General features: G+C 56.6%; 1 protein-coding gene across 3 annotated transcripts in view; it reads left to right on the top strand.

Annotated features, from left to right (window-relative positions):
• The window catches only part of NADK (NAD kinase), a 32379-nt gene extending 10480 nt beyond the window's left edge, over window positions 1-21899 (top strand). For 2 of the 3 annotated variants that reach the window (XM_030327679.1, XM_030327680.1), the window contains exons 2-12: window positions 8995-9213; window positions 10703-10786; window positions 15515-15644; window positions 16404-16512; window positions 16672-16757; window positions 17560-17662; window positions 18002-18156; window positions 18381-18480; window positions 18559-18716; window positions 19399-19481; window positions 19860-21899. In XM_030327679.1, coding sequence (XP_030183539.1) covers window positions 8995-9213; window positions 10703-10786; window positions 15515-15644; window positions 16404-16512; window positions 16672-16757; window positions 17560-17662; window positions 18002-18156; window positions 18381-18480; window positions 18559-18716; window positions 19399-19481; window positions 19860-20085 — 1453 coding nt within the window. In that variant the 3' untranslated portion in view covers window positions 20086-21899. Of the gene's footprint in view, window positions 1-1477; window positions 1538-8994; window positions 9214-10702; window positions 10787-15514; window positions 15645-16403; window positions 16513-16671; window positions 16758-17559; window positions 17663-18001; window positions 18157-18380; window positions 18481-18558; window positions 18717-19398; window positions 19482-19859 lie in introns of all 3 variants that reach the window. The other variant, XM_030327678.1, reaches the window with a different exon arrangement.
• Window positions 21900-26977: the final 5078 nt, after the last annotated feature.

The following is a 26977-nucleotide window of genomic DNA, read 5'->3' as shown; positions in this document are numbered from 1 at the left end:
ACCTCCTTGGTTAAATGGGATGGTCAAAATGGATTTTTAAATTTTTTCTTAATCTTTGTTTATTTTTGAGAGAGAGAGAGAGACAGAGTGTGAGCAGGGGAGGGGCAGAGAGAGAGGGAGACACAGAATCTGAAACAGACTCCAGGCTCTGAGCGGTCAGCCCAGAGCCTGATGCAGGGCGTGAACTCACCGGCGATGAGATCACGACCTCAGCTGAAGTCGGACGCCCAACTGACTGAGCCCCCCAAGGGCCCCCTTTAGACAGTTCTTAATGTAATAAGGAGGTAAACACATGCATGTGGTTTTTTTCCACATACTGAGCCAAACTCTGCCATCTTGTGTCTCTTACCAGCATCTCCTGGCACCGTTTTGGGTCCTGCGTGGCCTTTCTGTCCTCACCTCCCGGCACTTGGTGCCACCCCCCAGCTCTGCATCCTGAAACCCTTGCCGCTCTTGGGTCTCCTGCCCACCCACCGCCGGGGAGCCCATCCAATTCCGTGGTTGTAAGCGTTCACCAGGTGCTGACGGAACCCAGACCTCTGTGCCCAGACCAGCCTGTCCCCTGAGCTCTGGCCTTCAACGTGTAGCCTGCTTGGCTGGTAATAGCCATGCGAATTCGGTGAGGCCCTTTTCAGGCCCTTAGAACCCTCAGTAAAATAGGATTTCTGTAGCTTCCATCATCAGACGGGGAGGGAAGACAGGCCACAAATGAGAGAGTAATGTGAGGGCAGGTAGTGGCAACCACAGAGACCAGGAAATGAGCGTGGGGGGATATGGAAGTCTTGAGAAAGTGGCATTTGAGCAAAGATCGCAGTGGCGGCTTATTTCCAGCTTCAGGGCATCGCAAGTAGGGTCCCACACAAGTCTTTGTGTGGACCCGCGCTTTCGTTTCTCTTGGCGACGCCCAGGAGCGGAGAGGCAGGAGCCTGTGGCGGATGTAGCGACTCCGTTCCCAGCAGCGGTGTGGGCGGCCTCCGGTTCCTCCGCAGCTGCGTCAACACTTGCCGTGGTCAGTCGGCCTTCTCACTTCCTCAGCCGGTCCAGCAGTGTCATGTGCTCTCCTACTGTGGCTCGAACTCGTGTTTCCGCGATGGCTGATGCCCTCGGGCATCCTTTCGTGTGCTTCTTCCCAGTTGATATGTCTTCTTTGGGGAACTTGCCCAAAGTTGGGATCTTTTGCCCATTTTCTTTAAGTTTTTATAATCCTTTGTGCATTCTGGATGCGAGGCTTTTGTAACATATATGTGTAGCAGCCTATAGCTTCTATTTTCATTTTCTGAACAGTTATTTTAAGAAGGGTAAAAGATTTTAATTGTAATGAATTTGTCAGGTCTTTTTCTTTGATACTTTGTGATCTTTGATTTAAGGAACTTTTTGCCAGATCCAGGGCCACTAAGATTTTCTTCAGTGTAAAAGTTTTGTAGTTTTGATTCTTACGTTTAGGTGTATAATCCATGTTGCGTTAATCTTTGTCCAGGCACGCTTCGGAGGTATTGCGGGCTGGGGTCCACTGCAGTAAAGCAAATCCTGCAATAAAGTGAGTCAAATGAGGGGCGCCTGGGTGGCGCAGTCGGTTAAGCGTCCGACTTCAGCCAGGTCACGATCTCGCGGTCCGTGAGTTCGAGCCCCGCGTCAGGCTCTGGGCTGATGGCTCGGAGCCTGGAGCCTGTTTCCGATTCTGTGTCTCCCTCTCTCTCTGCCCCTCCCCCGTTCATGCTCTGTCTCTCTCTGTCCCAAAAATAAATAAAAAGCGTTGAAAAAAAAATTTTTTTTTAAATAAAGTGAGTCAAATGAATCTTTTTGGTTTCCCAGTGCACATAAAATTTATGTTGATAGTGTGTTGTAGTTTCTGAAGTGTGAAGTGTCTAAAAAAACAATGTACACACCTCAATTTAAAAATACTTTTCCTGCTGAGGCACCCGGTTGGCTCAGTCGATGGAGCATGCGACTCTTGATCTCAGGGTCGTGAGTTCCAGCCTCATGGCGGGTGTAGAGATTACTTAAAAATGAAATCTTATAAAGTAAAAATAAATTTGGGGCGCCTGAATGGCTCACTTGGTTAAGCGTCCGACTTCAGCTCAGGTCATGAACTCACGGTTCATGGGTTCGAGACCCGCATCAGGCTCTGTGCTGTCAGCCTGGAGCCTGGAGCCTGCTTCGGATTCTGTGTCTCCCTCTCTCTCTGCTCCTCCCCTGCTCACACTCTGTTTGTCTGTCTCTTTCTCTCTCTCAAAAATAAATAAAGGTTAAAAAAATATTTTTAAATAAAAATAGATATTGGTAAAAATGCTAACCATCATGTGAGCTCAAGGGACAGCTGCTGACTGGGCACTGTGGCGGGTGCCGAAGGCTGGCGTGGCCGTGGCGATTTCTTAAAATAAGACAACAATCAGCTTTGCTGCACTGATTAACTTTTCCTTTCAAAGATGATTTCTCTGCAGTACGTGTTGCTGTTTGATAGCATTTTACCCACAGAACAACTTTTAAAATTGGAGCCCATCCCCTCTCACCCTCCTGCTGCTTTATCAACGAAGTGTATGTCATATTCTATTTTTAATGTTTATTTATTTTTGAGAGGGAGAGAGCACATGTGCGAGTGAGCAGGGGAGGGGGCAGAGAAAGAGAGAGACGGGGATCCAAAAGGGGCTCCGCGTTGACGGCAGAGGGCTCAGTGCGAGGCTTGGACCCACGAGCCGTGAGGTCATGACCTGAGCCAGGGTCAGACATTTAACCGACTGGGCCACCCAGATGCCCCAAGTGTACGTCATATTCTAAATCCTTTTTCACTTCAACAGTCTTCATGGCGTCTCCAGCAGGAGTAGATTCCAGCTCAAGAAGTCACTTTCTTTGCTCGTTCGTAAGAAACAGATCCTCATCCATTCAGGCTTTATCCCAAGACCACAGCGACGCAGTCACCTCTTTAGACCACGCTTCCGATCGTAGTGCCCCTGCTGCTTCTACACACTTGCATCCTTCCTCCCCTGATGGCTGGACCCCCTGAAAGTCCTCCATGAGTGCGGGAGTCCACTCCTTCCAAACTCCCATTCGCGTTGATATTTTGTCCTCTTCCCATGAATCACAAGTGTTAATGGCATGTGGGATGGTGAACTGGTGAACCCTTTCCAGAAAGTTTCCAGTTGACTTTGCCCACATCCGTTAGAGGAATCACTATCTGCGGCAGCTAGAGCCTTGTGAGATGCGTTTCTGTAATAATAAGGCTTGAAAGTTGAAATGATGCCTTAATCCAGGGGCTGCAGGATGGCTGTGGTGTTAGCAGGCATGGAAACACCCTTCACCTTGCTGTACATCTCCCTCAAAGCTCTGGGGTGAGCAGGTGCACTCTCAGCAGTAATTTTTTTTTAATTATTTTTTTTAATCTTTATTTTTGAGAGAGAGAGAGAGAGAGCACAAGAGAGAAGGAGACACAGAATCCAAAGCAGGCTCCAGGCTCCGAGCTGTCAGCACAGAGCCCGATGTGGGGCTCGAACCCGTGAACCGCGAGCGAGATCATGACCTCAGCCGAAGTCGGACGCTTAACCGACTGAGCCACCCAGGCGCGCCTGTCAGCAGTAATATTTTGAAAGGAGTCTTTTTTTTCCTGAACAGTAGATCTCGACAGTGGGCTTAACATATGTAGTCAACCACGTTGTAAGCAGATGACTGTCATCCGGCTTTGTTGTTTCTTTTCTAGAGTGGAGGCGGAGTAGACTTAGCATAATTCTTTAGGGCCCAAGGATTTTCTCCATGGCCACTGAGCATTGACTTCAACCAAAAGTCACCAGCTGTGTTACACTGGTGAGAGAGTCAGCCTGTCCTTTGAAGCTTTGAAGCCAGGCACTGACTTCTCCTCTCCAGCTATGACAGTCCTCAGTGGCATCTCCTAAATAAGGCTGCTGCACCAACATCGACAGTTTGTGGCTTGGCACAGCAGCCTGATGAATGACCTCAGCCCGATCTGGAGAACTCGCCCGAGCTTCTGTAGTGGCACCTGCCGCTCTTCACCTGCAGGCTCACGTGAGGGAGGCAGCTTCTCTCCTCAACCCTCACGAACCAACCCCCGCTGCCTCCCAGCTCACCCTCTGCAGCTTCCTTGCCTCCCTCAGCCCCCACAGACTTGAGGAGAGTCGGGGCCTTGCTGTGGATCAGACTGCGGTTTGAGGGTGTGTTGTGGCTGCTTTGAGCTGCAAGAAGGCCGTTTTGCTTCCTCGTCTGTGTGTCCGTTCACTGGAGCGCGCTTTTAATGCCCTTCGGGATCTCTTCCTTTGTGGCCACGGCTCCACTGTTTGGGGCCAGAGGCCTAGCTGTCAGCCTGTCTCGGTTTTCAATGCGCCTTCTCACCGAGCTTGGTCATTTCTAGCTTCGATTTAAAGTGACCCTTCGGGGCGCCTGGGTGGCGCAGCCGGTCAAGCGTCCGACTTCAGCCAGGTCACGATCTCGCGGTCCGCGAGTTCGAGCCCCGCGTCGGGCTCTGGGCTGATGGCTCGGAGCCTGGAGCCTGTTTCCGATTCTGTGTCTCCCTCTCTCTCTGCCCCTCCCCCGTTCATGCTCTGTCTCTCTCTGTCCCAAAAATAAATAAACGTTGAAAAAAAAAAATTAAAAATAAATAAATAAATAAATAAAGTGACCCTTGATCTCAGAGTTGTGAGTTCAGGCCCCACTCTGGGCGGAGCCTACTTAAAACAAACAGACGTTTGACTTCTTTCACTTGGACACCTAGAGGTGATTGTGGGGTTATTGATTGGCCCATTGACAACATTGTTGTGTCTCAGGGCAGGGAGGCCTGAGGAGAGGGGGAGAGACGGGGAGCCAGCCAGGCAGTGGAGCCTTCAGGACACGCACAGCACTTACCTCTCCAGTTTGCTGTCTTAGGTGGGCGCAGGGTCGCGGTGCCCCAAGAGACTTCTAATTGTAATCTCAGAGATCGCTGAGCACCATGACAAGTACGGTAATAGAGAAAAAGTTTGAAACGTGCGAGAATTACCAAAATGTGGCTCAGAGACACAAGGTAAGCCAGTGCTGGTGGAAAGTGGTGCCGGGAGACTTGCTCGCCACGGGGTCACCGCAGACCTTCAGCTCGTAAGAAACGCGGTGTGTGCAAAGCACGATAAAGCCAAGTCCTATGAAATGACTTACGCCTGTATGTGGTGTGAGGAAAGAACTTAACGTTATTCTCTTAGACATGGCTACCAAGTTTTTCTAGAACTATTTGGAGAAACGATCTCTCTGTCGAATCACCTTGACCCTTCTGTCGAACATCCATCGATCGTGGGTCAGCCAGTGGAGCAGGCGACTCTTGACCTCAAGGTGGTGAGCTGCAGCCCCGTGTCGGGTGTAGAGATCACTTGATTACAAATAAGTAAGCACATTTTTAAAAAGAGAAAAGAAAATCCATTGATTGTATCCGTGTGAGGGCGTCATTGTGGACCCTCTTCTGTGCCTTCAGTCTGTGTCTGTGTCGGTACCACGCGGTCTGGTTACGGTACCGACCGCGAAGTCGGGTGGTGTGCTTTTCCAGTCTTCTCGTTATTCCAGGTCCTCCACATTTGCATTTGAGTTTTAGAATCAGTTTGCCATTTTCTTTGGAAAAGTCTGCTGGGTTTTTGTGTGTGGGAATTGAGAAGAGTCTATGTACCGGTTTGAGGAGACCTTCAACTTCTCCAGTCTGGGAACACGGCGCGTCTCTCCAGTTACGTGCTTCCTTCACTTCTGTCAGCAGCGTTTTGTAATTTTCAGCGTGAAGGGTTTGCACCTTTTACTGTTATTGAGGTGTAAGTGGCATGTAACCAACTAGTTTCAGGTGTACAACGTAACGATTCGGTATCTATATGTGGCGCAGTGACCACTACAGCGAGTCTAGTTAGCATCCCTCACCACACAGAGTTCCAGATTGTTTCCTTATGATGGCAGCTCGTAAGCTCTTTTCTCTTAGCAATGTTCAAACGTCCGCTCTTATTATTAGCTAAAAGTCTCCTTGCTGTATGTTACATCTCATGACCTAGAACTCAAATTAGGTTTTGTACTTTTTTTGTCGACCATATCCCTCCATATCTTGTATTTCAGTGCTATCGTAAACGGTGTTTTTAAATTTAGATTTCTTATTGTTTGTTGCTAGTACACAGAAATATAGTTGACATTTGTATATTGATTTTTTTCTTCTGTAACCTTGCTAATAAACTCAGTTATTAGATGTAGTCACTTTTTTTGTAGATTGCTTACGATTTTCTACATAGAAGATCATGTCATCCGACAGTACAGGTTTTTTTAAAGTAGTCTCTGCACCCAGTGTGGGGCTTAAACTTACGACCCCGAGATCAAGAGTCACACGCTCCGCCGACTGAGCCAGCCAGGCACCCCTGACGGCAGAGTTTTACTTGTTTCTTTTTTTTCTTTATGCCTTGTACTTTGTTTTCCTGCCATATTACACTGGTTGTGGCCTCCAGTACAGTATCGAATAGGAGTGGTTATACCAGACATGTTTTTGTACATTTTGGTTTTTATTAAAGATTTTTTCGGGGCGCCTGGGTGGCTCAGTTGGTCGGGCGTCCGACTTCGGCCCAGGTCATGATCTCACGGTTCGTGGGTTCGAGCCCTGCATCGGGCTCTGTGCCGACAGCTCAGAGCCTGGAGCCTGCTTTGAATTCTGTGTCTCCCTCTTTCTCTGCCCCTTCCCTACTCACACTCCATCTCTCTCTGTCTCTCAAAAATAAATAAACATTGAAAAAACAATAAAAAAAATTTTTTTTCATATATTTGGATAAAACATCAGTGTTTCTCAAGCTAGGAGGATATTAATCTACTAGAGTAGTGTTGTCAACTCCAGCTAAAATTTAGAATCACTTGCGGAGCTGATGCCAGGGCACTTGCGTGACTCAGTCCATTAAGCATCCAGTTCTCGATTTCGGCTCAGGTCACGATCCCAGGGCCGTGCGTTGGAGCCCCCACGTCAGGCTGTGCACCGACAGCGTGGAGCCTACTTGGGATTCTCTTGCTCTCTTCCTTTGCCCTGCCCCCTATGCATGCTCTGTATCAGGATAAATAAACATTGAAAAACAAAAAACAAACCAAAAAACTGCTGATGCCTCTTGGGACACCTAGGTTAAGCGTCTGACCCTTGATCTAAGCTCAGGTCTTGCTCTCAGGGTCGTGAGTTCAAGCCCCAAGCTGGGCTCCATGCCCAGCATGAGGCCTACTTAAAAAAAATTGCAACAAACTACTGGTGCCTTTGGCCTGGGTTGGGTGTAGGGATTATTTTCCGAAGCTCCTCAGGGGGTTGGAGGGTACGGCCAGGGTGGGAGTGCAGGGACACCGTCACCTCTGACCTGAGCACCGAGGCCCTTCCTGTCCGTGGGCTCTGAGCTTCCCTCGTGCCTCCTCCCCCCCAGTGCCAGCCTCTGCTGTCCTCGACCCTTCTGTGGAACGCGTGGCTTTGTCATGTGTGTTGTCATCTCTCCCGGTCCCTGTGAAGTGGGTTGTGCGGCTGGTTCCCCTGCTGGGTTCCACCCGGGGTGTCCCCTTCAGGGGTCTCCCTTCTCGAGGAACTCATCCCGCCTGCTCTCCCCCAGGGGCCCCGTCGCCCTCGCCCTGAGGGGGGCTGGCCACGGTTTGCGTAGACCACTGCCCGTGTAGCCCCTTGGTCTGCGCTGCCCCCGGCATCCTCCTTTCCCCCAACTCTGCTGTTCTGCAGATTGTCCTGCGTGCTCATTTCTGCCTCTACTTTGGTCACCTCTTCTACCTTTCTTAGGCTTCTTTTATTCCTTTCCTAGCTTGACAGGGTTAAATCTCAGCTCACTACCCTTCATTCTCAGACACTTCAGCACAGCTCACTGGAGCAGCCTAGACTTTGGCTCGTGTTTACATTATTCTTGTCGCTGCGATATGTTGTGATGTTGGCTTGATGCTCGTTTTGAACCGTGAGTCGGCTAGGAGGAAACTCACGCGTTCCCGAGTGTTGCAGGATTGTTTCCTTTGTTCCTACTTTTTTGTCTTTTCCTGATTTTATTGTACTGTTGTCGGAAGATAAGCTTCTCTACCTTCACTAGAGTTTGGAAATTGAGTTTTCTTTAAGACTAAAATAGGTCAGGGGGCGCCTGGGTGGCTCAAGTCGGTAAAGCATCCGACTTGGGCTCAGGTCATGATCTCGCGGTCTGTGAGTTCTAGCCCCGCGTCGGGCTCTGTGCTGACAGCTCAGAGCCTGGTGCTGCTTCGGATTCTGTGTCTCCCTCTCTCTCTGACCCTCCCCCGTTCATGCTCTGTCTCTCTCTGTCTCAAAAACAAATAAATGTTAAAAAATAAAATTTAAAAAAAAGCCTAAAATAGGTCACGGGTGCTTGGGGGGCTCAGTCAGTTAAGCGTCTGACTTGGGCTCAGGTCATGATCTCACACTTCATGGGCCTGCTTGGGGTTCTCTCTCTCTCTCCCTCTCTCTGTCTCTCCCCCTGCTTGCATTCTCTCTGTCTCTTAAAAATAATAAATAAACGTTTAAAAAAGCTATTAAAAAAAACTAAAATAGGTCAGTTTTGACAAATGTTTTATTGGTGCTGGATTGAAAATTCAGGCTTGTTCGCGGGGCCCAGGGCCCAGTGTGTGTCTTTCTCACTGGGCTCCCTGAGTGTGTCCATGTACCTGTCCCGCACTGAGGGGCGTGTAACACTGGACACCCTCAGTTACTGGTTCCTCCCTCGGTAACGCGCCATCTCCCCTGCCTGGGACCTCTCCTCCCAGTTGGCCCTTCTCCTTGTCTGTGGGAGAAACCTGGCACGGCCCCAGCAGGTAGTTCTTTCTTGTTCTTTGACCTTTAGATTCACTAAAAACCACAGGCAGGTTCCTGAATTCTTAAATATCCTTCGGGTAGAATGGGATAGAAAGAGACTATCTCAAGTCCTTTGGCAAATAGGACTCGAGCCATTTCGCATTATGCATGCATAATGGGTGCATGCGTGTGTGTATATGTCGTTTTGTGCATATGTGTTCACTTACTTTATCTGTTTTATCAAGGCATCAGTGTTCTTCTGATCCAAGGCCTCATTTACCCACCATGGAAACGGAACAAGAGAAAGTCAGCGTGAGCAAGGCGCCTGGCACAGACTCGGCCTCTTACCGCTGCTCCGCATGCCATGGGGACGAGGCCTGGGGGCCCGGCCATCCCACCCGGGGACGGGCCAAGTCCCGCAGCCTGTCGGCCTCGCCCGCCCTGGCGAGCACCAAAGAGTTCAGGTACGAAGGCCCCCCTCCGGCCCCCGTCCTCACCTGCACACTCTGACTTCCTAAAGCCGTGACCGAGGTTCTTTTCAGGAGTGGATGGATGCGGATGGGGCGGTGGATGCTGACTGGGACGTGTGGGCGGCAGGAGGGGTGGGGCTGGGTCCCAAGAGCAGGGGACGGACGCCCACCTGGCGCGGCTCCCCAGATGGCACCAGCGCAGCGTGACTGTCCTTTTCTGCCTTAACAGCCAGTGCCCGCGCTAACTCTGGGTGTTTGGGGGTGTGGGCACTGCCCCGAGGCGTCAGCAGGCCCCACACTGTGGCAGGGCTGGTGGAGGGCTGAGCATGGCCGCGGGGTGTCAGGCGAGCACTGGCCCGGCGTGCCCTCCCCCCGCGAGCCTGCCGTGCGTGTCGTCGCACAGAGCGCTCAGGTCACAGCGCTCAGAGCTTCGCGTGGAGCGGCCTGCCGGGCGGCATTGCGATGCGCCTGTGGGTGTCGCCCTGGCTTCTGGAACAATAAGTGTGGTGAGTTTCAGGTAGAAGCAAGCAAGGGTCACATCTATCAAATGCCAGGGGAGATTTTGGTAAAAAGCGGGTAGTTCTCTCAGGAGAGGGGGACGAACCCGAAGCACCCTTCTCTTGGATGGCGCACAGTGCTGGTACGGTCTTCTGTGTGGACAGCTGTAACCCACACGCGTGGGAGAGGCGGCCACAGCACCGTGGCCTTGGCCTTGGCCTTGGCCTGAGTTTTCCGTCGGTCTGCTTCCCGGCCACCGCACGCAGCGCAGGGATTTCGTGTTCCCAGCAGGACTGCTTTCGGTTGTTGGTTTTGTGGGGTTCGGTCCACACCCTTTCTCGTTCAGAGACCGCAGACCCTGGCATGGTGACAGAGGTCGAGGGTAGCCTCTGCCTGTGGGTATTGGCGGAGGAAGGAGAGAGGAATGTGCCCAGTCATCCCGGTTCTTGAGCAGCGAACTTAAATTAAACACTCGCTGAGTAAGACCCACCGTGACCTGTGTTTCCCCGAGGTTCTCATAGCCCACTCCATGTGCTGTCACCATGGGGGTGTCCTCCTCACTCCCTCGAGTTTTAATCTAGATTGTTAATCCAGATCATTTTAATCTAGGTAATTCAGGGAGGGCCTCTCAGGTCTCGATTCCCAGGTATGGACCCGAGGACTGGTCCTCAGACAGACTGGGTGAGAGAGACTGCTCCAGTTCAGATTTCCAGACCTGTCCCCGGAGGTCGCCTTCCCTTTTTCTGGGGTGGGGCCTGGGCACCTGCGCTGGTTTGGGGTCCTTTTCCTAAGGAGCGCTCGGGTGCGCCCCAAGCATCTCTGATTGCTGATGCTGCGCCGAGAGTTGCGCGAGGCTCAGAGGCAGCACTGCGCACCCCCAGGGTCCGTCGCGTGGACGCCGGGCAAGGGATGGAGTGCACATCTTTCCGAGGGTCTGATATCTGTACCTAGGTCTGCTCACCTGCCGTGTCCCCTCTCCACACAGGAGGACACGCTCTCTGCACGGGCCGTGCCCGGTGACCACGTTTGGACCAAAGGCCTGCGTACTGCAGAACCCCCAGACCATCATGTGAGTGCTGGGGTTGCTCCTTGGGAGGTCGTGCTGTCGCGGGATCGCCGCGCCGTGGGGTGTCCTGACACGGGGAGTGAGAGGTCGACTTGATGAGTCAGCAGGAGGCACAGGGCATCTCCACCGGCTCCAACGGACGAGGGGCCCCACTGCCCTGCAGACAGCAGACGGGGGTCCGGCCAGGCTCTGCTTCTCAGGCACCGCAGGCCGGGTGGGCTTCGACTGTGATCTTTAGGGTTACTGGTTTGTTCTCTATAGTAAAAAGTCTGGGAGGAATCCGGTATATTTCACACGCTACACTGGCTGGGTCAGACATGCTTCTCCTTGAATTATCCTTTTTTTTGAGAGAGAGAGAGAGAGTGCACGTGTGAGTGGGGGAGGGGCAGAGGGAGAGAGAGAAGCTTCAGTAGGCTCCACGCCCAACACGGAGCGCGACTCTGAGACCGGAGCCGAAATCGAGTCAGACGCTCAACCAACTGAGCCACCCAGGCACCCCTAATTATTTTTAAAATACAGAGACATCAGTTGGATTTTTCAAAAGCCTGTGTTCGCTTTTGAGAGACACCCCACCGTACGGGTGCGGCTGTTCCTGGCGCTCTGGGTGGGGGCGTGTGGCCAGGACTCCCAGTGCCTCTGCGGTGGCCACGAGGTGCCCAGATGAGACGCCGTAAAAACTAAGCAATGGAGGTTATTCGTCTGGACTCTCAGTGAGTCTCCAGCTTCTCCCATCTAGTACTTGGGGGGTTCCAGAGGGGCGAGAGTTTTGTGCGGGGCTCTGTGAGATGGTCTGGGTCTGGTTCATACCTCGTGAAAAACATACACTTACTGATGTTAGTGCTTTCTGTTAAACAGTCAGAATCCCATCCCACCCTGACCCTTGTGCCTCGCACCTTGTGACGAGCTTCCCGGCCTCCCTGCAGTCCAGGCCTCTTGAGGAACCCCCAACAGGACCCCCTCCTTCAGGGCGAGCTGTGGGGATCCCACATTTTACACAGGGGTGAGGCCCGTGGGCCCAGGTGTGCTTCCACGACTGGCTGGTCTGGGGGTCTTTGCTGTCTGTGACACAGCGCCAGCAGTGGGGACCCCAGGTTTCGGGTCACAGCCCTTCTGAACTGGTTCCGGGCGGTCAGCGCAGGGGACCGGGACGGCACCGATACTGCCACCTCCAGGCTGCCCAGGGAATTGCTGTGACCCGTGAGACCCACTGATGTGGCGGCCCTGCCTCTTACAGACTCTGGGGGCCAAGCCTGGGTGCTGGAGCGAGGCCTCAGTGTCTCTGCTCCATCCAGGCGCTGTCTGCAGCCGGGCTCAGGACGCAGACCTCTGCCCATCTGCTGCGGCCCCTCTGGTGCCCCTCGGCCCACCCCGTGCAGCAGCCCCGTGGGCAGTGGGCCCACCCAGGCGCCCCCAAACCCAGAGCCCCAGGCCTTCCCGTGTGCTCTGCCCAGCCTGGCCCCGTCTTGGCCTTTGACCAGCTGCCCGAGGGCCCCTCCCTGCACTTCCTGGTCTTGGAAGAACTGTTCTCTCTCCTTGTCACTCAGGTCGGCCTACGTGCCACCTCGAGCGGCCTCTCACCGTGCAGCCTTGATTAGCTGTCATTTACTCCAGCTGAGCCACAGTCCCCCCCCGCAGAGGGAGGCGTGTGCGGGCCTTGTGGGCCTCAGGCAGGTCAGATGGGTGGTTCAGTGGGGGACTCCAAGCAGAGGGGCAGATACCCCAGAAGTGCCCCTGGGGCTGCAGGTTGGGTTTGAGGAGTGAGCAGCCTCCTCGGCCCTTTCTAGCCCGTGTGCTCAGCACAGTCTGGTGGGACTGCCGCTTCTGGGGGACAGGGCTCCTTTTCTCCACCTGTACCTGCCCCTCTCCGGTGTGGAACCTGGCTGGGGCGGGTCTCCGCGTGTCCTAACCTAACATCTTTCCTAATGTGTGAAAACAAGATAGCACAGAGGGCTGGATTACAAAGAAATGTTACTTCCTGTTTTATTGTCTAAAATTCCACCGTGAACGTGTGTGCGTCTCCTCTTATGTTGAAACGTGTGGAATTGCCAACAACTGATTGCCTTTGGCTTACTAGGCAGTGGCTCAGATTGGTCAGGTGTCCTCGACTCCCATCTGACACCCACAGCCTGTGTGCTGGGGAAGGGTCAGCGTCCCACCTCGCAGGTGACCCAGCAGGGAGCCGAGTCACGGTTGGCACCCAGGACGCACTGTGGTGGCTTCGGCTGGGCACAGCCGAGTCTGAGGGCCAGAGGGGCCGCGGGCCGTGCCCACCTGAGTCAGCGGTGAGGGGGCTTTGACCTGGGCAGCGGTATTCGAGCCGTCCTTGCTTGTCCTGAGGCCCGCAGCCAAACGGTGACCGTGTTGGGGGAGCGCACCCCCCGCCACCTGACCCGAGGCCTGACAGCTCCTCCCACGGGGCTGAGCCGGTTCCACGGCCCAGCTCGGATTCCTGCGTGGCTGGGACGTGCCACTGCACCCGGGGCGCTGGACAGAGCACGTCCCGACCTCTGAGGGCGGCCGAGCACTACCAGCCAGCTTAGTGGGGAGCAGGGCCCCTCAGGTCCAGCTTTGCCGTTGAAAGTGATCCCAACGACTTTTTGTTTCAGATACATGATTGGCCAAGAGGATTGTGTGAACGGTGAAGAGATTAAATAAGATTTGTTTGATTTTCGACTTGAGGGAGCTTTTTGGCCTTAGTTGTTTTATACAGCCTCTCAGAAGTCACTCTCGGACTGTTGGGCTTTCAGGGCCGAGGTTGCAGAAATTAAGTTGATAGTGCAGATGTGCAGTGGAGAGTTTTGGGGGCCGGTGTGACCGAAACGCTATGCACAAGGCAGCGGCGTTCTGCCCGTGAGCGATGCGTGTGACCTGCGCGGGCGATGAAGCTCATAGAGGATGTTATGAGCGACCCCTCCCCTTGCAGAGACGCCTGGAAAGGGTGAGTGACGGTCCGTCAGTAACCGGATGAGATCGGAAGCCACACCTCTCATACTGCTGGTCTGGGTCGCGGTTTTGGAGGTTATTTGTGGGGCTCTGAAATGTTCAAGGGAAGCCGCTGCCCCTCGAGGCACGACTTGGAGCAGGTGTCTAAGTTGGGGACTTGGTAGGAAAGGGAAGTCTTTCTGCCGACACGCAGTGCGGCTTTGAGGACTTTGCCACCCGGCTGAGGGTCGTGGCCGGCCTGTGGGCGCTCTGCTCCCTGCAGCTCCTTTGCCACGTGAGTCCCAGCCGGTTCCAGGCGGGTGGGGATGGGTGTTCGCCGAGGCTTTACCAGGAGCCGGAGTCCCAGCTAGGGGGGGGGTCTACCTCCCGTGGGACCCTGTGCCCTCAACGCAGACCCACCACCCATGCACCACGGTGTGCACGGCCTCCCCACGTCCCCTGTACCGGCCGTGACCGAGTCAGAGCTCTGGGAACCCGAGAGGGCAGGGTGCTCGAGAGCTGTGTAAAGAATTAGACCCTGGGGTTCCTGGGGGGCTCCGTCGGTTGAGCATCCGACTCTTGATTTCGGCTCAGGTCGTGATCCCAGGGTCGTGGGATCGAGTCCCCTGTTGGGCTCTGCGCGGAGTGTGGAGCCTGCTTCTCTCTCTCTGTCTCTCCCTCACCCCCCTCTTTCTGCCCCTCTCCCCAGCTCATACATTTCTCTCTCCCAAAAGGAGAAAAGAATCAGACCCTATTATTTGGGCAGTTTTCAGTTCACAGAAAACTGAGGTGCGGCTGCAGAGATTCCCATGTGCCCCCACCCCCACCATCACCCTCCCCTCCGAGGGGCCGTCTGTGGCCGCCGACGAAGGACGGGGACATGGCGTGGTCTCCCTGGTCTACACAGGGTCACTCGCTGCTGTGCTCTGTGATTTGGACAAAGGTGTAATGATGTGTGGTCACTACTGGGGTCACACTGAGTAGTTTGCCCTATGATCCTGCCACCCACCTTCTTAATTTATTTTTGAGAGAGAGAGAGAGAGAAAGTAGAGAAGGATCAGAGAGACGTGGGGCAGCGGGGAGAGAATCCCAAGCCGGCTCCGCACTGTCAGCACGGAGCCTGACTCGGGGCTCAAACCCATGAAACCGGGAGATCACGACCTGAGCCGAAATCAAGAGTTGGACGCCCAACCGACTGAGCCCCCCAGGGGCCCCTGCCACGCAGTTTTTAACAGTGTGAGTTTTAAGTGTAAAAGTTAAGGGTCACCTGAGTCGTTCATGCCGTGGTGTAGCTACGGGGCCATATCCCTCCCATACGAGTCCGTAGGAAGCCTGTGTCCTGGGGCGGGGCGGGGGGGGGGGGGTCTTCAGTGGTCCCTGGGGACAGAGTCCCCAGTCGGCTGGTGTGAGTGTTTGTGGGAAGCCTGCTGTCCTCGATGCAGGGAGGGTACGGAGCAAAGAGCAGCTCTGGTTGGGTCTCCTCTCGAGCATCCGTGGGTGATGTTTGCTCCAGAGGAGCCATCAGTCTGTGAGCATCGTTAGAGCAGGCACACGTGAGGTCCAGGGCTGCACAGGCGAGTCATGGGTGCAGCGGGCAGCAAGGGCCCGGGGGGGGGGGGGCGGGCGGTGGGACGAGCAGCTAGAAGGAGGGCAGCCTGCGAACATTCCAGGGGGTCAGGCCCGTACTGGCCACACAGGCCCCCGGCTGAGCGGCGTGAGCAGGCGGCTGCCAGCACTCGGCCCGGGGCCCGAGAAGACGTGTGTCCTCGGACGCAGTGCACCTGTGCAGACGCTCCTCTCCCCTCACAGGCACATCCAGGACCCTGCCAGCCAGCGGCTGACGTGGAACAAGTCCCCAAAGAGTGTTCTTGTCATCAAGAAGATCCGGGACGCCAGCCTGCTGCAGCCCTTCAAGGAGCTCTGTGTGTACCTGATGGAGGCGAGTGAGCCAGGTTGGGGGGTGGCGACCCCAGGACTCCCCTCTGCACCCCCGTTTCATTCACGTTGGCTGGATTCCACTCTGGAGATTGGGGGACATGCTTGCCAAGGCTCCGTGCTCACTGGGGCCGTAGATGGAGGGGGGGGAGCTGGCCTCCTGCCCAGGTTCTGGCTCTCTGATCCCAGAGCTGGCCAAGTCAGGAGGCCAGTTTCAGGGAAGTGACTTCCATAGGCGGGTGTCACAGAGCCTCCAGAGAGAGGGAAATCTGGATGGACAGGTCGGAAGCAATCTCTGGCCAGGACTAAGGCATCATTTTCTCCCTTCATCATAAAATGCTAAGGCCTACTCCTGAAATCTACTACACTGTTTGTTAACTAACTTGAATTTCAATAAATAACTTTATTTTTATTATTTTTTTATAAAGAGGTATGATTTTAAAAATTTTTTTAATGTTTATTCACTTTTGAGAGAGAGCATGAGCAGGGGAGGGGCAGAGAGAGAGGGAGACACAGAATCCGAAGCAGGCTCCAGGCTCCGAGCCGTCAGCACAGCGCCTGATGCGGGGCCTGAACCCACGGACTGTTGAGATCCTGACCTGAGCTGAAGTCAGACGCTTAACCGACTGAGCCACCCAGGCTCCCCTAAATAAATATATTTTTAAAAATAAGATGCTAAGACTTAAAAGGAGGCTTTACGCAAGAGCAGCGTGACCTGAACTGGCTCTTGCTGGCCGAGCTGACGTGCTTGTCTCCCTTCCAGGAGAACAACATGATTGTGTACGTGGAGAAGAAAGTTCTAGAAGACCCTGCCATAGTGAGCGATGACAACTTTGGACCAGTGAAGAAGAAATTCTGCACCTTCAGAGAAGGTGACTTTGTCCTCGGCTCTGTCACGCAGCTCATTGGCATCATTGCCCTGGACCTGGCGGAAGCTTCTAGTGCTCTGCCCCATCATGGGCAGCAGCGCCCTGTGGGGCCTCGAGGCCTACTGTGACTCCTTGTCTTGTGTTTGTTGTTCTGTTTTCTAGATTATGATGACATTTCCAATCAGATCGATTTCATCATATGCCTGGGAGGGGATGGGACCCTGCTTTATGCCTCCTCCCTCTTCCAGGTGAGGTTTCCAGGTGGTTCCAGTCTCGGTGTTGCGTGAGGAGGCGCTTCCCCAGTGAGGGTTTCCATCCCTTGTACCTGTGGCTTTATACCACGGGGCGAGGAGTTTCGGTGCTCTTACTCTGACACAGACCAGATATATTTATTAGTTGGGTTATTTGGCCAAAGAGCAGGTTTGCAAGTCACGGCAAATGACGCCTCTGCTCTGTCCAGGTCTCCGGCCAGATAGGCCCGGCGTCCCCGTCCTCCGTCGGGGGCATGGGGTCGGTGGGAGAGGTGGGCATACAAGCCCGGGCTGGGCAGAGGGAGTGGCCAGAGGAAGGGGGGGGGTGCTGCTGCGGCTCCTCAGGCGCGTGGCACCCACAAAGCAGAGCTGGCGCCTCGTGGCCAAGGTGACGGGGCCACGGCAGAGGTGGGGGTCTGCCCAGGAGCCCACCTTCCCTCTCCGCAAGGCAGGCCCCGGAGGGCCCCGGCTGGGGTGTGTTAGAAGGTGAGGCATGCGGGCTCCCCTAGGGTCCTGCGTGCTGCCCTCAGCCCCTCCCCCTGCCCTCCGTGGCCAGCAGGCAGGTCGGTCCTGTCGCCTTTGTTTCTCATCGGCTCTGTACACCACTACCCCCCCGCCCCCCCGGCCTCCCGGACCGCCTGCTGACCTCCCGTGTGGTCACTCGAGTCGGCACCGACCATGCACTCGTGTGCCTGTCCCCTCCCGGAGACGGTCAGGGGCGGGTCCGTCGGTGCCGGGGTCAAGTCGGTGGCTTCTGAGTGGATCGGCCATCTGACCGACCTGCCTCGTTGGCTCACAGGGCAGCGTGCCTCCGGTCATGGCGTTCCATCTGGGTTCCCTGGGCTTCCTGACCCCCTTCAACTTTGAGAACTTCCAGTCCCAAGTTACTCAGGTGATACAGGGTAAGTGGGAATGTTCTGGAACCCTCAAGCAGTTCTGAATATGGGATTGTCTTCTCACTTGGTGTTTGGGTTTTTCAACGACATACAGAACAACACTTCGTAAGTGTTTCGGGATTCAGAGATTTAAAAGTTTTGCATGGTTCAGACATTTCTGCCTAACGCTGAGAAGTTGAGGCCACGCGTGAAGGTACGTGTGTGCTGGTTGGTAGCAGCGAAGTGACTTTCACAGAAGACACAGACGTGTTGCTCTGGAGCTGGGAGAAGGCGGGCGGCCCCCGGTCAAGCAGGGGTGCCTCTGCCTCCTGTGGGTGCCGCCACCCCATCCCTGCTGGCCCCCAGGCAACGCGGCTGTCATTCTTCGGAGCCGGCTGAAGGTCAGGGTCGTGAAGGAACTCAGAGGGAAGAAGACGGCCGTCCCCAACGGGGTCAGCGAGAACGGAGTGCTGGCCGCGGACCTGGCCGCGGAGGCTGGGAAGCAGGCCATGCAGTACCAGGTGTGTGGGCACGTGCCCTCGCGGACCCCAGGCCTTGCCCTGCCTGTCACGTGGCCTCGGGGAAAGGCACAAGGTGGGAGGACTCCGGAGTGGGGTGAGGGGTGGGAGGGGCCTGACCTCAGGGCCTCCCAGAGAGTCCGGGAACAGTGTGGGTGCCTGTTGGGCAGACCACCCGGGGCAGCCCTGCCGGCCCCTCCCAGAGTGCGGTGGCCTCGTCCCCCCAGGTCCTGAACGAGGTGGTGATCGACAGAGGCCCCTCCTCATACCTGTCCAATGTGGATGTCTACCTGGACGGGCATCTCATCACCACGGTACAGGGTGACGGTAGGTGGGCGCCCGGGGTCCCGCGGGGTGGGGGTGGGCAGGAGCCCACGGAGAGTGACCCTGCGGCCTGTCCACCAGGGGTGATCGTCTCCACCCCGACGGGCAGCACGGCGTATGCGGCCGCCGCCGGGGCCTCCATGATCCACCCCAACGTGCCGGCCATCATGATCACGCCCATCTGCCCCCACTCGCTGTCATTCCGGCCCATCGTGGTCCCCGCGGGGGTCGAGCTGAAGGTCAGAGTCCACCCTCCACCCTTTCTGGCTTGAGCTCTCGTCTGGGACCTGCGATGCTGACCACCCCCCGTGCCCCCGGCTGAGACCCCAGCACATACTGGGCCGTGGGCCCTTCCTCCCTTGCTGGGTGTGGGAGGGGGCCTCACTCTCATCCTTGTCTGTCCGGTTGGCAGGGGCAGCCCTGAGAGCCGGGCTGTGGGCCCTTAAGGGGCAGAGACGGTCCCTACTGGGCGGGGGCAGGGTGAGGGACGCCGAGCGAGGACTGGGGGCCTTGGGCCTGGCGTGCACATGGCACCCACTGCTGCTCCCCCGTCTCCGCTGTCTGCCTGCCTGCCTCACGCTCCCTCCTTCGGTCCGCCCTAGGCCGGTGTGCCCCGGCCGAGAGCCCCGGCCGTGAGCCCTGGTGCACAGGGCCCCAGACCCCTGGCCAGTGTCCCTAACCCTGGGCAGATGGGCAGCGGCTGGGCCTCACCACCGCCGGCCGGTCCTGTTTCCCAGGGCTGGTGTCGGCGAGACATACGCTAATCCCTTCAGGGCCTGGGACCGCCTTGGCATAGTGTGGGTGCTGTGGACACCTCCGTGGTTCCTCCCGACCGGTGCTGCCCTCCCGGGGTGGGGGTCGAGGTGCTCAGCGGCACTCACGAGCCCACACCTACCTGTCCCGCTTGACCCCTTCCTTCAGATCATGCTGTCACCGGAAGCCAGGAACACTGCGTGGGTGTCCTTCGATGGACGGAAGAGACAGGAGATCCGCCACGGAGACAGGTGTGTGCGCCGTGGGGCCGGGGCAGGGCGGGCCCGGGAGGTACAGGCCCCGTAGGCAGAGCTCCGTCCCCGGGGAGGGGATGCGGACTGGTGCCTGTCGGGCAGCTGGTCGCACGCGCAGCATGTGGCCCCACGTTCTGCCGTACGCGGGCGACAGACCCACGGTCCCTCCCCCCGGCCCGCCCTGGAGCTCCGCTGAGCCCCCCCCCCGCCCGTAGCTGTCTAGAAGGTGAGACAGGCCCCGGGCTGTGAAGCCAGTAGCGTGAGCAGCACAGACACGGTTCCCAGCCGGGCTGGGGTGGACATGGCCCTTGGGGAGGGGTCTCGGCCTGGTGCCGGGGGCTCACCTGTTTGTGCCGCGTTGCCCCCCTGCCTCAGCATCAGCATCACTACCTCTTGCTACCCACTTCCCTCCATCTGCGTCCGAGACCCCGTGAGCGACTGGTTTGAGAGCCTGGCGCAGTGTCTGCACTGGAACGTGCGGAAGAAGCAGGCGTACTTCCAGGAGGAGGAGGAGGAGGAGGAGGAGGAAGAAGAGGAGGAGGAGGAGGAGGAGGAGGAGGAGGACGAGGGGGAGGAGGGGGAGGAGGGGGAGGAGGGCTAGGCCTGAGCTCCTGCTGTCCACACCCGGGACCCCAGAGTCCCAAAGCCGTTCTGCTGCCTCCTTCCCCTCGCCCTCCGGGAGCGGGCTGGCCTGAGCACGTGTGCTGTGCGCCCCGCGCGCAGGCGTCACGGGTCACGGCGCTTTGGTCTGTAGCCAGAGGAAGAGCCGGGATCTGCCTTTCGTCGACCAGATCAGCTGTTTTTAACATTTTAAATCTGACTTCTTTTTTGCATTTCTAAACAAGAAAAGTGAGTGACGGCGGGGGACTCTGAAGCAGACACCATGCTTACCCGTGTTGTGGGTCGGAGCCTGGGTCCTGGGGCAGGGACACCCGGCTGGACGTGCTTTTTGTAATTTCTTGTCAGGAAACTTGTGCTTAAATCAGTCTATTGAAATTCAGAGGGGATCAGAACGGATTGATCTGTCTTTCCATGTCGAAAATAAATGTCTCGTAGCCAAAAATCTCACTTGAAGCTACCACGATTTCCCCCTTAAATCTTGCACCTTTTTCGCCGAAAGGACTCGGAGGGGACGCTTCTGCAGAGAGCGGTTTGGTTTGATCGGCTGACGAGCGGAGGGTCCCCTCTCCCTCCTGCGCCTCGTCTGGGCCTCCCCGCCGTGGCCCCCAGCCCTCCTCTCCTCCCTGCCGTGGGGTGACAGGTGCCAGCGCTGTGGCCCCACCGGCCCTGCGGACGACGCCTGGTAGGGGGTCAGACCCACACACACATTCCTCACGAAGCCGGGACGGCGTCCTCTGCACCCTGGAAGATATTTTAAATCCTGTGTCTACTTTGTAGAGATGATTTTAAACTTTCTGAACTGCTATGTACAGATTTTATTGTACACTCTGAAGATTTAAGAGGGAAGGGGATTTGTACTGTTGGGAAATGGAGCCTTGTTCCGATGTTTGCACGCGTTCTGTGTGACGCCGTGTGCTGGGACCACTGTGTTCCGCATCGTCGCCGTAGAGGTGACGGTCCAGGAGCGAAGGGTGCTTCTCCCTCGGGAAGCCACCGGTCAGCGAGGAAGGCGGTGCTGGGACGTTTTGTGTCCTTTCTGCTCTCGCTTCTCCCTGGGCGTCTTGGGCTTGCGAGGAAACTGCCAGCATTCCAGTGGCCCCTCCGGCCGCGCGGGGCGTGTGCGCGGGGCGCGTGCGCGGGGCTCCGGCCCCTGCTGGTTGTTGCCTGACAGATGTCCTCCAGTCGGGCGTCTGTTTCAGAGTGACTGATTTCTCTTTGAGCTACATCATTAACCTGTTAAGGTGGCAAGAACGGAAGGGACGGGGCTGGGCCTTGCTCTCCTGGAGGGTCACAGGCCTCATTCTGGAGCTGCTAGAAAGGCTCCGGGGCCCCGGGTGCCACCACCCTCGGCCGGGGGTCTCCGCACGGCGGGCTGTGCAGCCTGGGCGCCCGCGTCTGCCGCGTCCGTGGTTCAGCGTCTGTGGAGCTCGGCAGTCGGCGTGGGGCTCGGAAGGGAGGTGGGCCCTCACCGCCACCTGCCCACGGGCACGGGGCACCGCCAGAGGCCCGCCACCCGGCCTCCCTGGGGCAGAGAGGGGGCCGAACCAAAACTTGGCTTTAGGTCCAAAAGAGAGTGGCGTTCGGAATTCAGGTCGTTCACTTAGACAAAAAAAAAAAAAAAAAAAAAAAGCAAGTCTGAAAGGAGCATGATTTGGAGTGATTTAGAAAACTTGGGATTTTTTGAATTCTTAATGTTTCATATTGTTAATATCTTGAAAATTTGTTAAATGTTGTCGAAAGCCTTATTACTATTTTCAGATTCTTTCAATAAACAGACTTGTTTAAAAAGTTGGATTGAGTTACAACTGGTATTTGGTTCTTTGTAACCAGTGCACAGACACTAGGGGGGGTAGCCCCAGCCCAGGGCTTCTGGAGCCCGCCGACCCCCTGAGAACCCTGTGGCGAGCATGGGAGGGGCAGGGTCCCACCCAGGCAGCCTCCACCTTGAATCCCACCCCACATGGCCCCCAACGGGCCTGGAGCTCGGAGGGCGGTCCAAGCCCTGGGGGGCGGAGCCCACAGCAAGGACTGGCTCCTGGGGAAATCAGAGGGCTGGACCCAGGAGCCCCAGAAGCTGTGACGTCCTCATCACAGCTCAGTCTGGGCCTGTTGGGGTCCGTCAGGCTGGGCCAGGCCCTGGGGCATGCTCACCTCCCTCCTCCCCTGTCCTCTTGACCGGTTCCATGCGGTCTTGACCAGGCTTTGGGGGTGGGGGGAGGGGGAGGCGGCAAAACTTCGCCAGGAGCCAAAGTGCCTGCAGGTGCGCACGAGGACGCGGACAGACCGCGTGCTGGGCGCCCCGGCCACCTGCAGAGGCCAGAGGCCGGGAGTGGGCAGCTGAACTCTCCTTCCTCCCAGGCCAGCCCTGGAGCATCGGCCTCCTGGGCCCTGTGTGGTCTTGGCCTGGCCTGGCCTGAGCCGTGACCGCCTGCTGCTCTCCTGGCACACGCGTGGGGGCGCATCACCTTACTGCTCGGGTGTCCGCTGCCCCTGGGTTGGCCTCTGCCTGGAAACGGGCACCTGCGGTCAAGTTTGCACAGGTGTCACGGGCAGCAGGGCGGGACAGCTGCTGGAACTCAACCCCGGCATCCGGGGCTTTCTGAGGCCCAGGCCCTCGGCTGGCACAGGGCCCACTTGGAGGGTAAGGGCCAGAACCAGCTGGCCGGAAGGGCTGGCTCACTGGTGGGCACCGGTTCTGCCCACGAGGCCGCACGTTTCAATAACGGCTGTTGACCTGTGAGCCTTGGGCCTTCCTGCTTTGGGGAGAGGGGGGTGGGGGGCACAGAGGCCACAGGCCAGGTACCCCAGGACACCTCCTGACCGGGCTGTGGGCCGCTTCTGTGGGCTCAGGTCTCTTCGGGGCTGTAGCCTTGGACACCTGCCCTTTGCTAGCTGCTTCGGAGGAGCACGAGGTCAGACCCCGCCCCGGCCTCTGCTGAGTGCCCCCCCTCCCCTCCGGCTGGCCTCCCCTCCCTCCCAGGCCAGGCCACAGGCCGCGTCACAGCAGTGCTGTCCCAAAGAGCAGCGGTTCCCCCACCCAAGAGCCACCGGGTGCCAGGAACCGGCTAGTCCGCCTGGGGGTGACGGGGACCCGGTCGGGGGGACCAGCTGGAGGAGCACAGAGGATGGGTGGGGGGTGACAGGGATGTGAGAGGAGGCGGGAAATGCACAGTCACCACGTGGAGGAGAGCAGCCACTTCTGGCACATTCTCCTTCGGAAAGATCCAGGCCAGAGCTTGGGTGGTTTTCAGAATCATGGAAACTGAGGATTTGGTGGGAAGAGTGGAGGTGGGTTGAGGATGGGGTGGGGGGTGGGGGGAAAGAGAGGGACGCCGCGCAGGCTCTTTGGCAAACGTGCCTCCCGTGGAGGCCTCCAGTCGAGGCTGGCTTCCCTCCCCAGGAGCATGGAAGACGAAGGCCGGTTTGACCTCAGCCCACGGCTCCCTGCGAGCGCAGCGAGGCCAAGTGTGGCCGGGCCCTGCTCACCAGCACTTCTCCCCAGACACTGGCCTGACGGAGCAAGGGAGCTGCTCCCTAACCCTGTGGTCTTGCTTCCATGACCTTTAACCCCACGGATCCCAGAGGCTGAACCCCAGGGACAGAGGCTGCAGGTGCCCCCACCAGGACGAGGCCAAGGTAGGGGACGAGGCGGAGTGAGCCCAGGACAAGGGTCACACCGTGGGGCGTGGGGAAGGGCCAAGGGCTCCCAAGGAGGGCTCACATCCCTGGTTTGGGGACAGGTGGTTTTTCCCAACCAGCTGCTGGTCAGTGCTTCCTGGCAACCTCGGCAGGGGACCTGGCGGCACAGGACAGGGGTCCCCAGCCCTTTCCCCCCCCGGTGAACATGACCCAGGCCCTATTCTGTGGGCTTTTCGGGATCCTGGGTCCCTGCCTGCACTTCTCTGCTGTCATCACTGTCGCCTGGGAATAGGGCTCCTTTGGGCCTACAGGTGGGGCCATCAGACCGGAGCCTAGACCCAGATGAAGCCTGGTGAGAGCAAGGAGGGCTGGGAAGCCAGGAGGTGCACACAGAGAAGCCCAGCCATCCGGGAAGGACCCAGGAAAGTGGTGCAGCAGAGCTTGCTGTGGACGCGTGCCTTCCCGCTTTCTAGAAAATCACCCTGTATTTATTTATAACTTTTTTTTTAATGTTTATTTACTTTTGAGAGACAGAAAGACTGCAGGGGAGGGGCAGGGAGAGAGGAGAGAGGCAGACACAGAATCTGAAGCAGGGTCCAGGCTCCAAACTGTCAGTACAGAGACCGACGCGGGGCTCGAACCCATGAACTGCAAGATCATGACCTGCGCCTAAGTCGGACACTTAACTGACTGAGCCACCCAGGTGCCCCCCAAAATAATTCTAAAATGAGTATATTTTCTCCCTCAGACTAGTGAACAGCGCCCGCAGGCTGGGCTTTTCCTGGGCAAGTCTGCAGGGCGGGCCGAGTGGGGCTGGGAGCGGCCAGGGCTGGCCAGGGCTGGCCAGGGGCCTGGCCCAGAGGTGACAAATACACAAAGAAAGCAGAAGTGAAATTCCTGCTCACTTACGTGCCTACCTCAGAACATACCATGGCGCTGTCTTCGTCATCCCACCCTTCTGAACGAAGTTCACAGAGTAGGTTTTCCTTTGCACAAAACCCTGAGATGCTTGATGACCGCCCAGGGGTCCTGGGGTTTAGGGGTCAGTGAGTCATTTGTAGCCAAATAACTTCAAAAGCAAATTTATAAAAACTCAAAATTGTTACAGCAAACTCTGTCTTAGGTTTCATCTGGGGAAACGGTTTTGAAATGATGTCATGTGACTCTGGGGACCTTCCCCTCCCTCCTGGGCTTCCAGTCGGCCACTGAGCAGTGCCGTCCAGGCCTCCAGCCACCGCCTGAGGAGGCCTTGCTGCATGGACACACCCCAGAGTTGCTATCCTGTCCCTTTCTCTTTGTCCCGTCAACAGTTTGTCTCTAAATAGCCAAAGGAAACACTGCTGCCTATGAAGGTCGCATGAGCAATTTTACCACCGGGCCATGTCATTGGGTCATTCACGACAGACATCACAACAACTTCTTCCTTTAACTGGATTCCAGGAAGCAGGATTTCGGGAGAAAGACTACAGACCGGCCAGGATTCTCCATACTCTGCTCAGTTTCAAATAAGGCCATTTAAATAATGCCTCTGCTGATTTGCAGTGTAGATCCCAACGCAGACGTGAATCAGGACACAGTCTTCACAAGGGAGGGGCCTGACCAACAAAAGGACTGAAGTTGGGGCTCCCCTGAAACCTGCCTACGAAGCTCTAGCTGGGGCATCAGGTGCTCCCCCCAAGCCCTGCCTCCCTCCACAACGCTGGTGGGGGGGGGGTGTCTTCTGACTCTAGGACCCCTTTCTGACAACTCTCTCCTCCTTCAGGATTTGCAAGATGTTTAAAGGGTAATTTTCTAGGGGTGCCTGGGTGGCTCACTCAGTTAAGTGTCTGACTTCGGTTCAGGTCATGATCTCATGCTTCGTGAGTTCGAGCCCTGTGACGGGCTGTGTGCTGACAGCTCAGAGCCTGGATGGAGCCTGCTTCAGATTCTGTGTCTCCTCCCCCCCGCCCCACCTCTCTCTCTCTCCGCCCTTCCCCTGCTCACGCTCTCTGTCTCTCAAAAATAAATATTTTAAAAAATTAAAAATAAATTCTTTTTTAAATTAATTTATTTATTTAGAGAGACAGCATGAGCAGGGGCGGGGCAGAGAGGGGTGGGGGAGAGAATCCCAAGCAGGCTCCATCCTGTCAGCGTGGAGCCCAATGTGGGGCTTGAACTCACGAACGACGAGATCACGACCTGAGCGAAGTCATGAGCCGGATGCTTAAGTGACTGAGCCACCCAGACGCTAATTTTAAAGCATGATAAAGAAAAGTAAGTCGGAGAGAGCTCCGGGGTGGTTCAGTTGGTTAAACATCTGATTCTTGGTTTCAGCTCAGATCACGAGCCCACGTTGGGATCCTGCTTGGGATTCTCTCTCTCTCTCTCTCTCTCTCTCTCTCTCTCTCTCTCTCTCTCTCTCTCTCTCTCCCTCCCTCCCTCCCTCCCTCCCTCTCTCTCTCTCTCTCTGCCCCTCCCTCGCTGTGCTCGCTGTATAAATACATACATACAGAAAAGCTATGAAACCTAACATCAGGAAGGAGAGCCCGTTGGCCATAACCTCGCTGCTGAAAATTATGTAAATTATGTGGGCAGGTACAGGTGCAGCCCTCCAGGTGTAGCCCAGCACTTCCCCTCCTGGCCTCAGGACCCAGCTGCGCCAGAGGCCTCCGGGCCGCTAGTTCCACCAGCCAGTACGCTCCCTTCGTCTTCCTCTTCTAAAGTTGGCCAGCTTGGACTGCAACTGCTGTCCCTCCAAATCAAAACCTGATCAGCAGCCGCGAGGCGAACTCAAAGGCCAGGGCCTCCACAGACTACCGGGACTTCACGGCACATCCCCAACCCGGGCCTCGGTGGTACGGTCCAGACTAGAACAAACGGGGTGGGGGGTACGCCGACGCCCAACACCCCCCCAGACCTGGGCAGCAGTGGTACGGTCCGGACCAGGACAATGGGCGAGGGACGCCGACGTCCAACATTTCCCCCCGCCACCCGGGCCCCGGTGGTACGGTCCAGACAGGAACAAAAAGGTGGGGGGAAGACGCCGACGCCCAACATTCACCCCTCCACACTCGGGCCGCGATGGTACGATCCGGACTGGGACAAGGGGCGAAGGACGAGGAAGTCCAACATTTCCGTCCCCCCGCAACCTGGGCCGCGATCCTAAGGTCCGGACCAGAACAAAGAGGTGTGGGGGGGAGAGGAGGAGGAAGAGGAAGAGGAGAAGGAGGAGGAGGAGGGCACCGAGGCACACT

The sequence above is a fragment of the Lynx canadensis genome, chromosome C1 (genome assembly GCF_007474595.2).
Source record: "Lynx canadensis isolate LIC74 chromosome C1, mLynCan4.pri.v2, whole genome shotgun sequence".
NCBI lineage: Eukaryota > Metazoa > Chordata > Mammalia > Carnivora > Felidae > Lynx > Lynx canadensis.
This window is presented reverse-complemented; position numbering and strand designations above follow the sequence as displayed.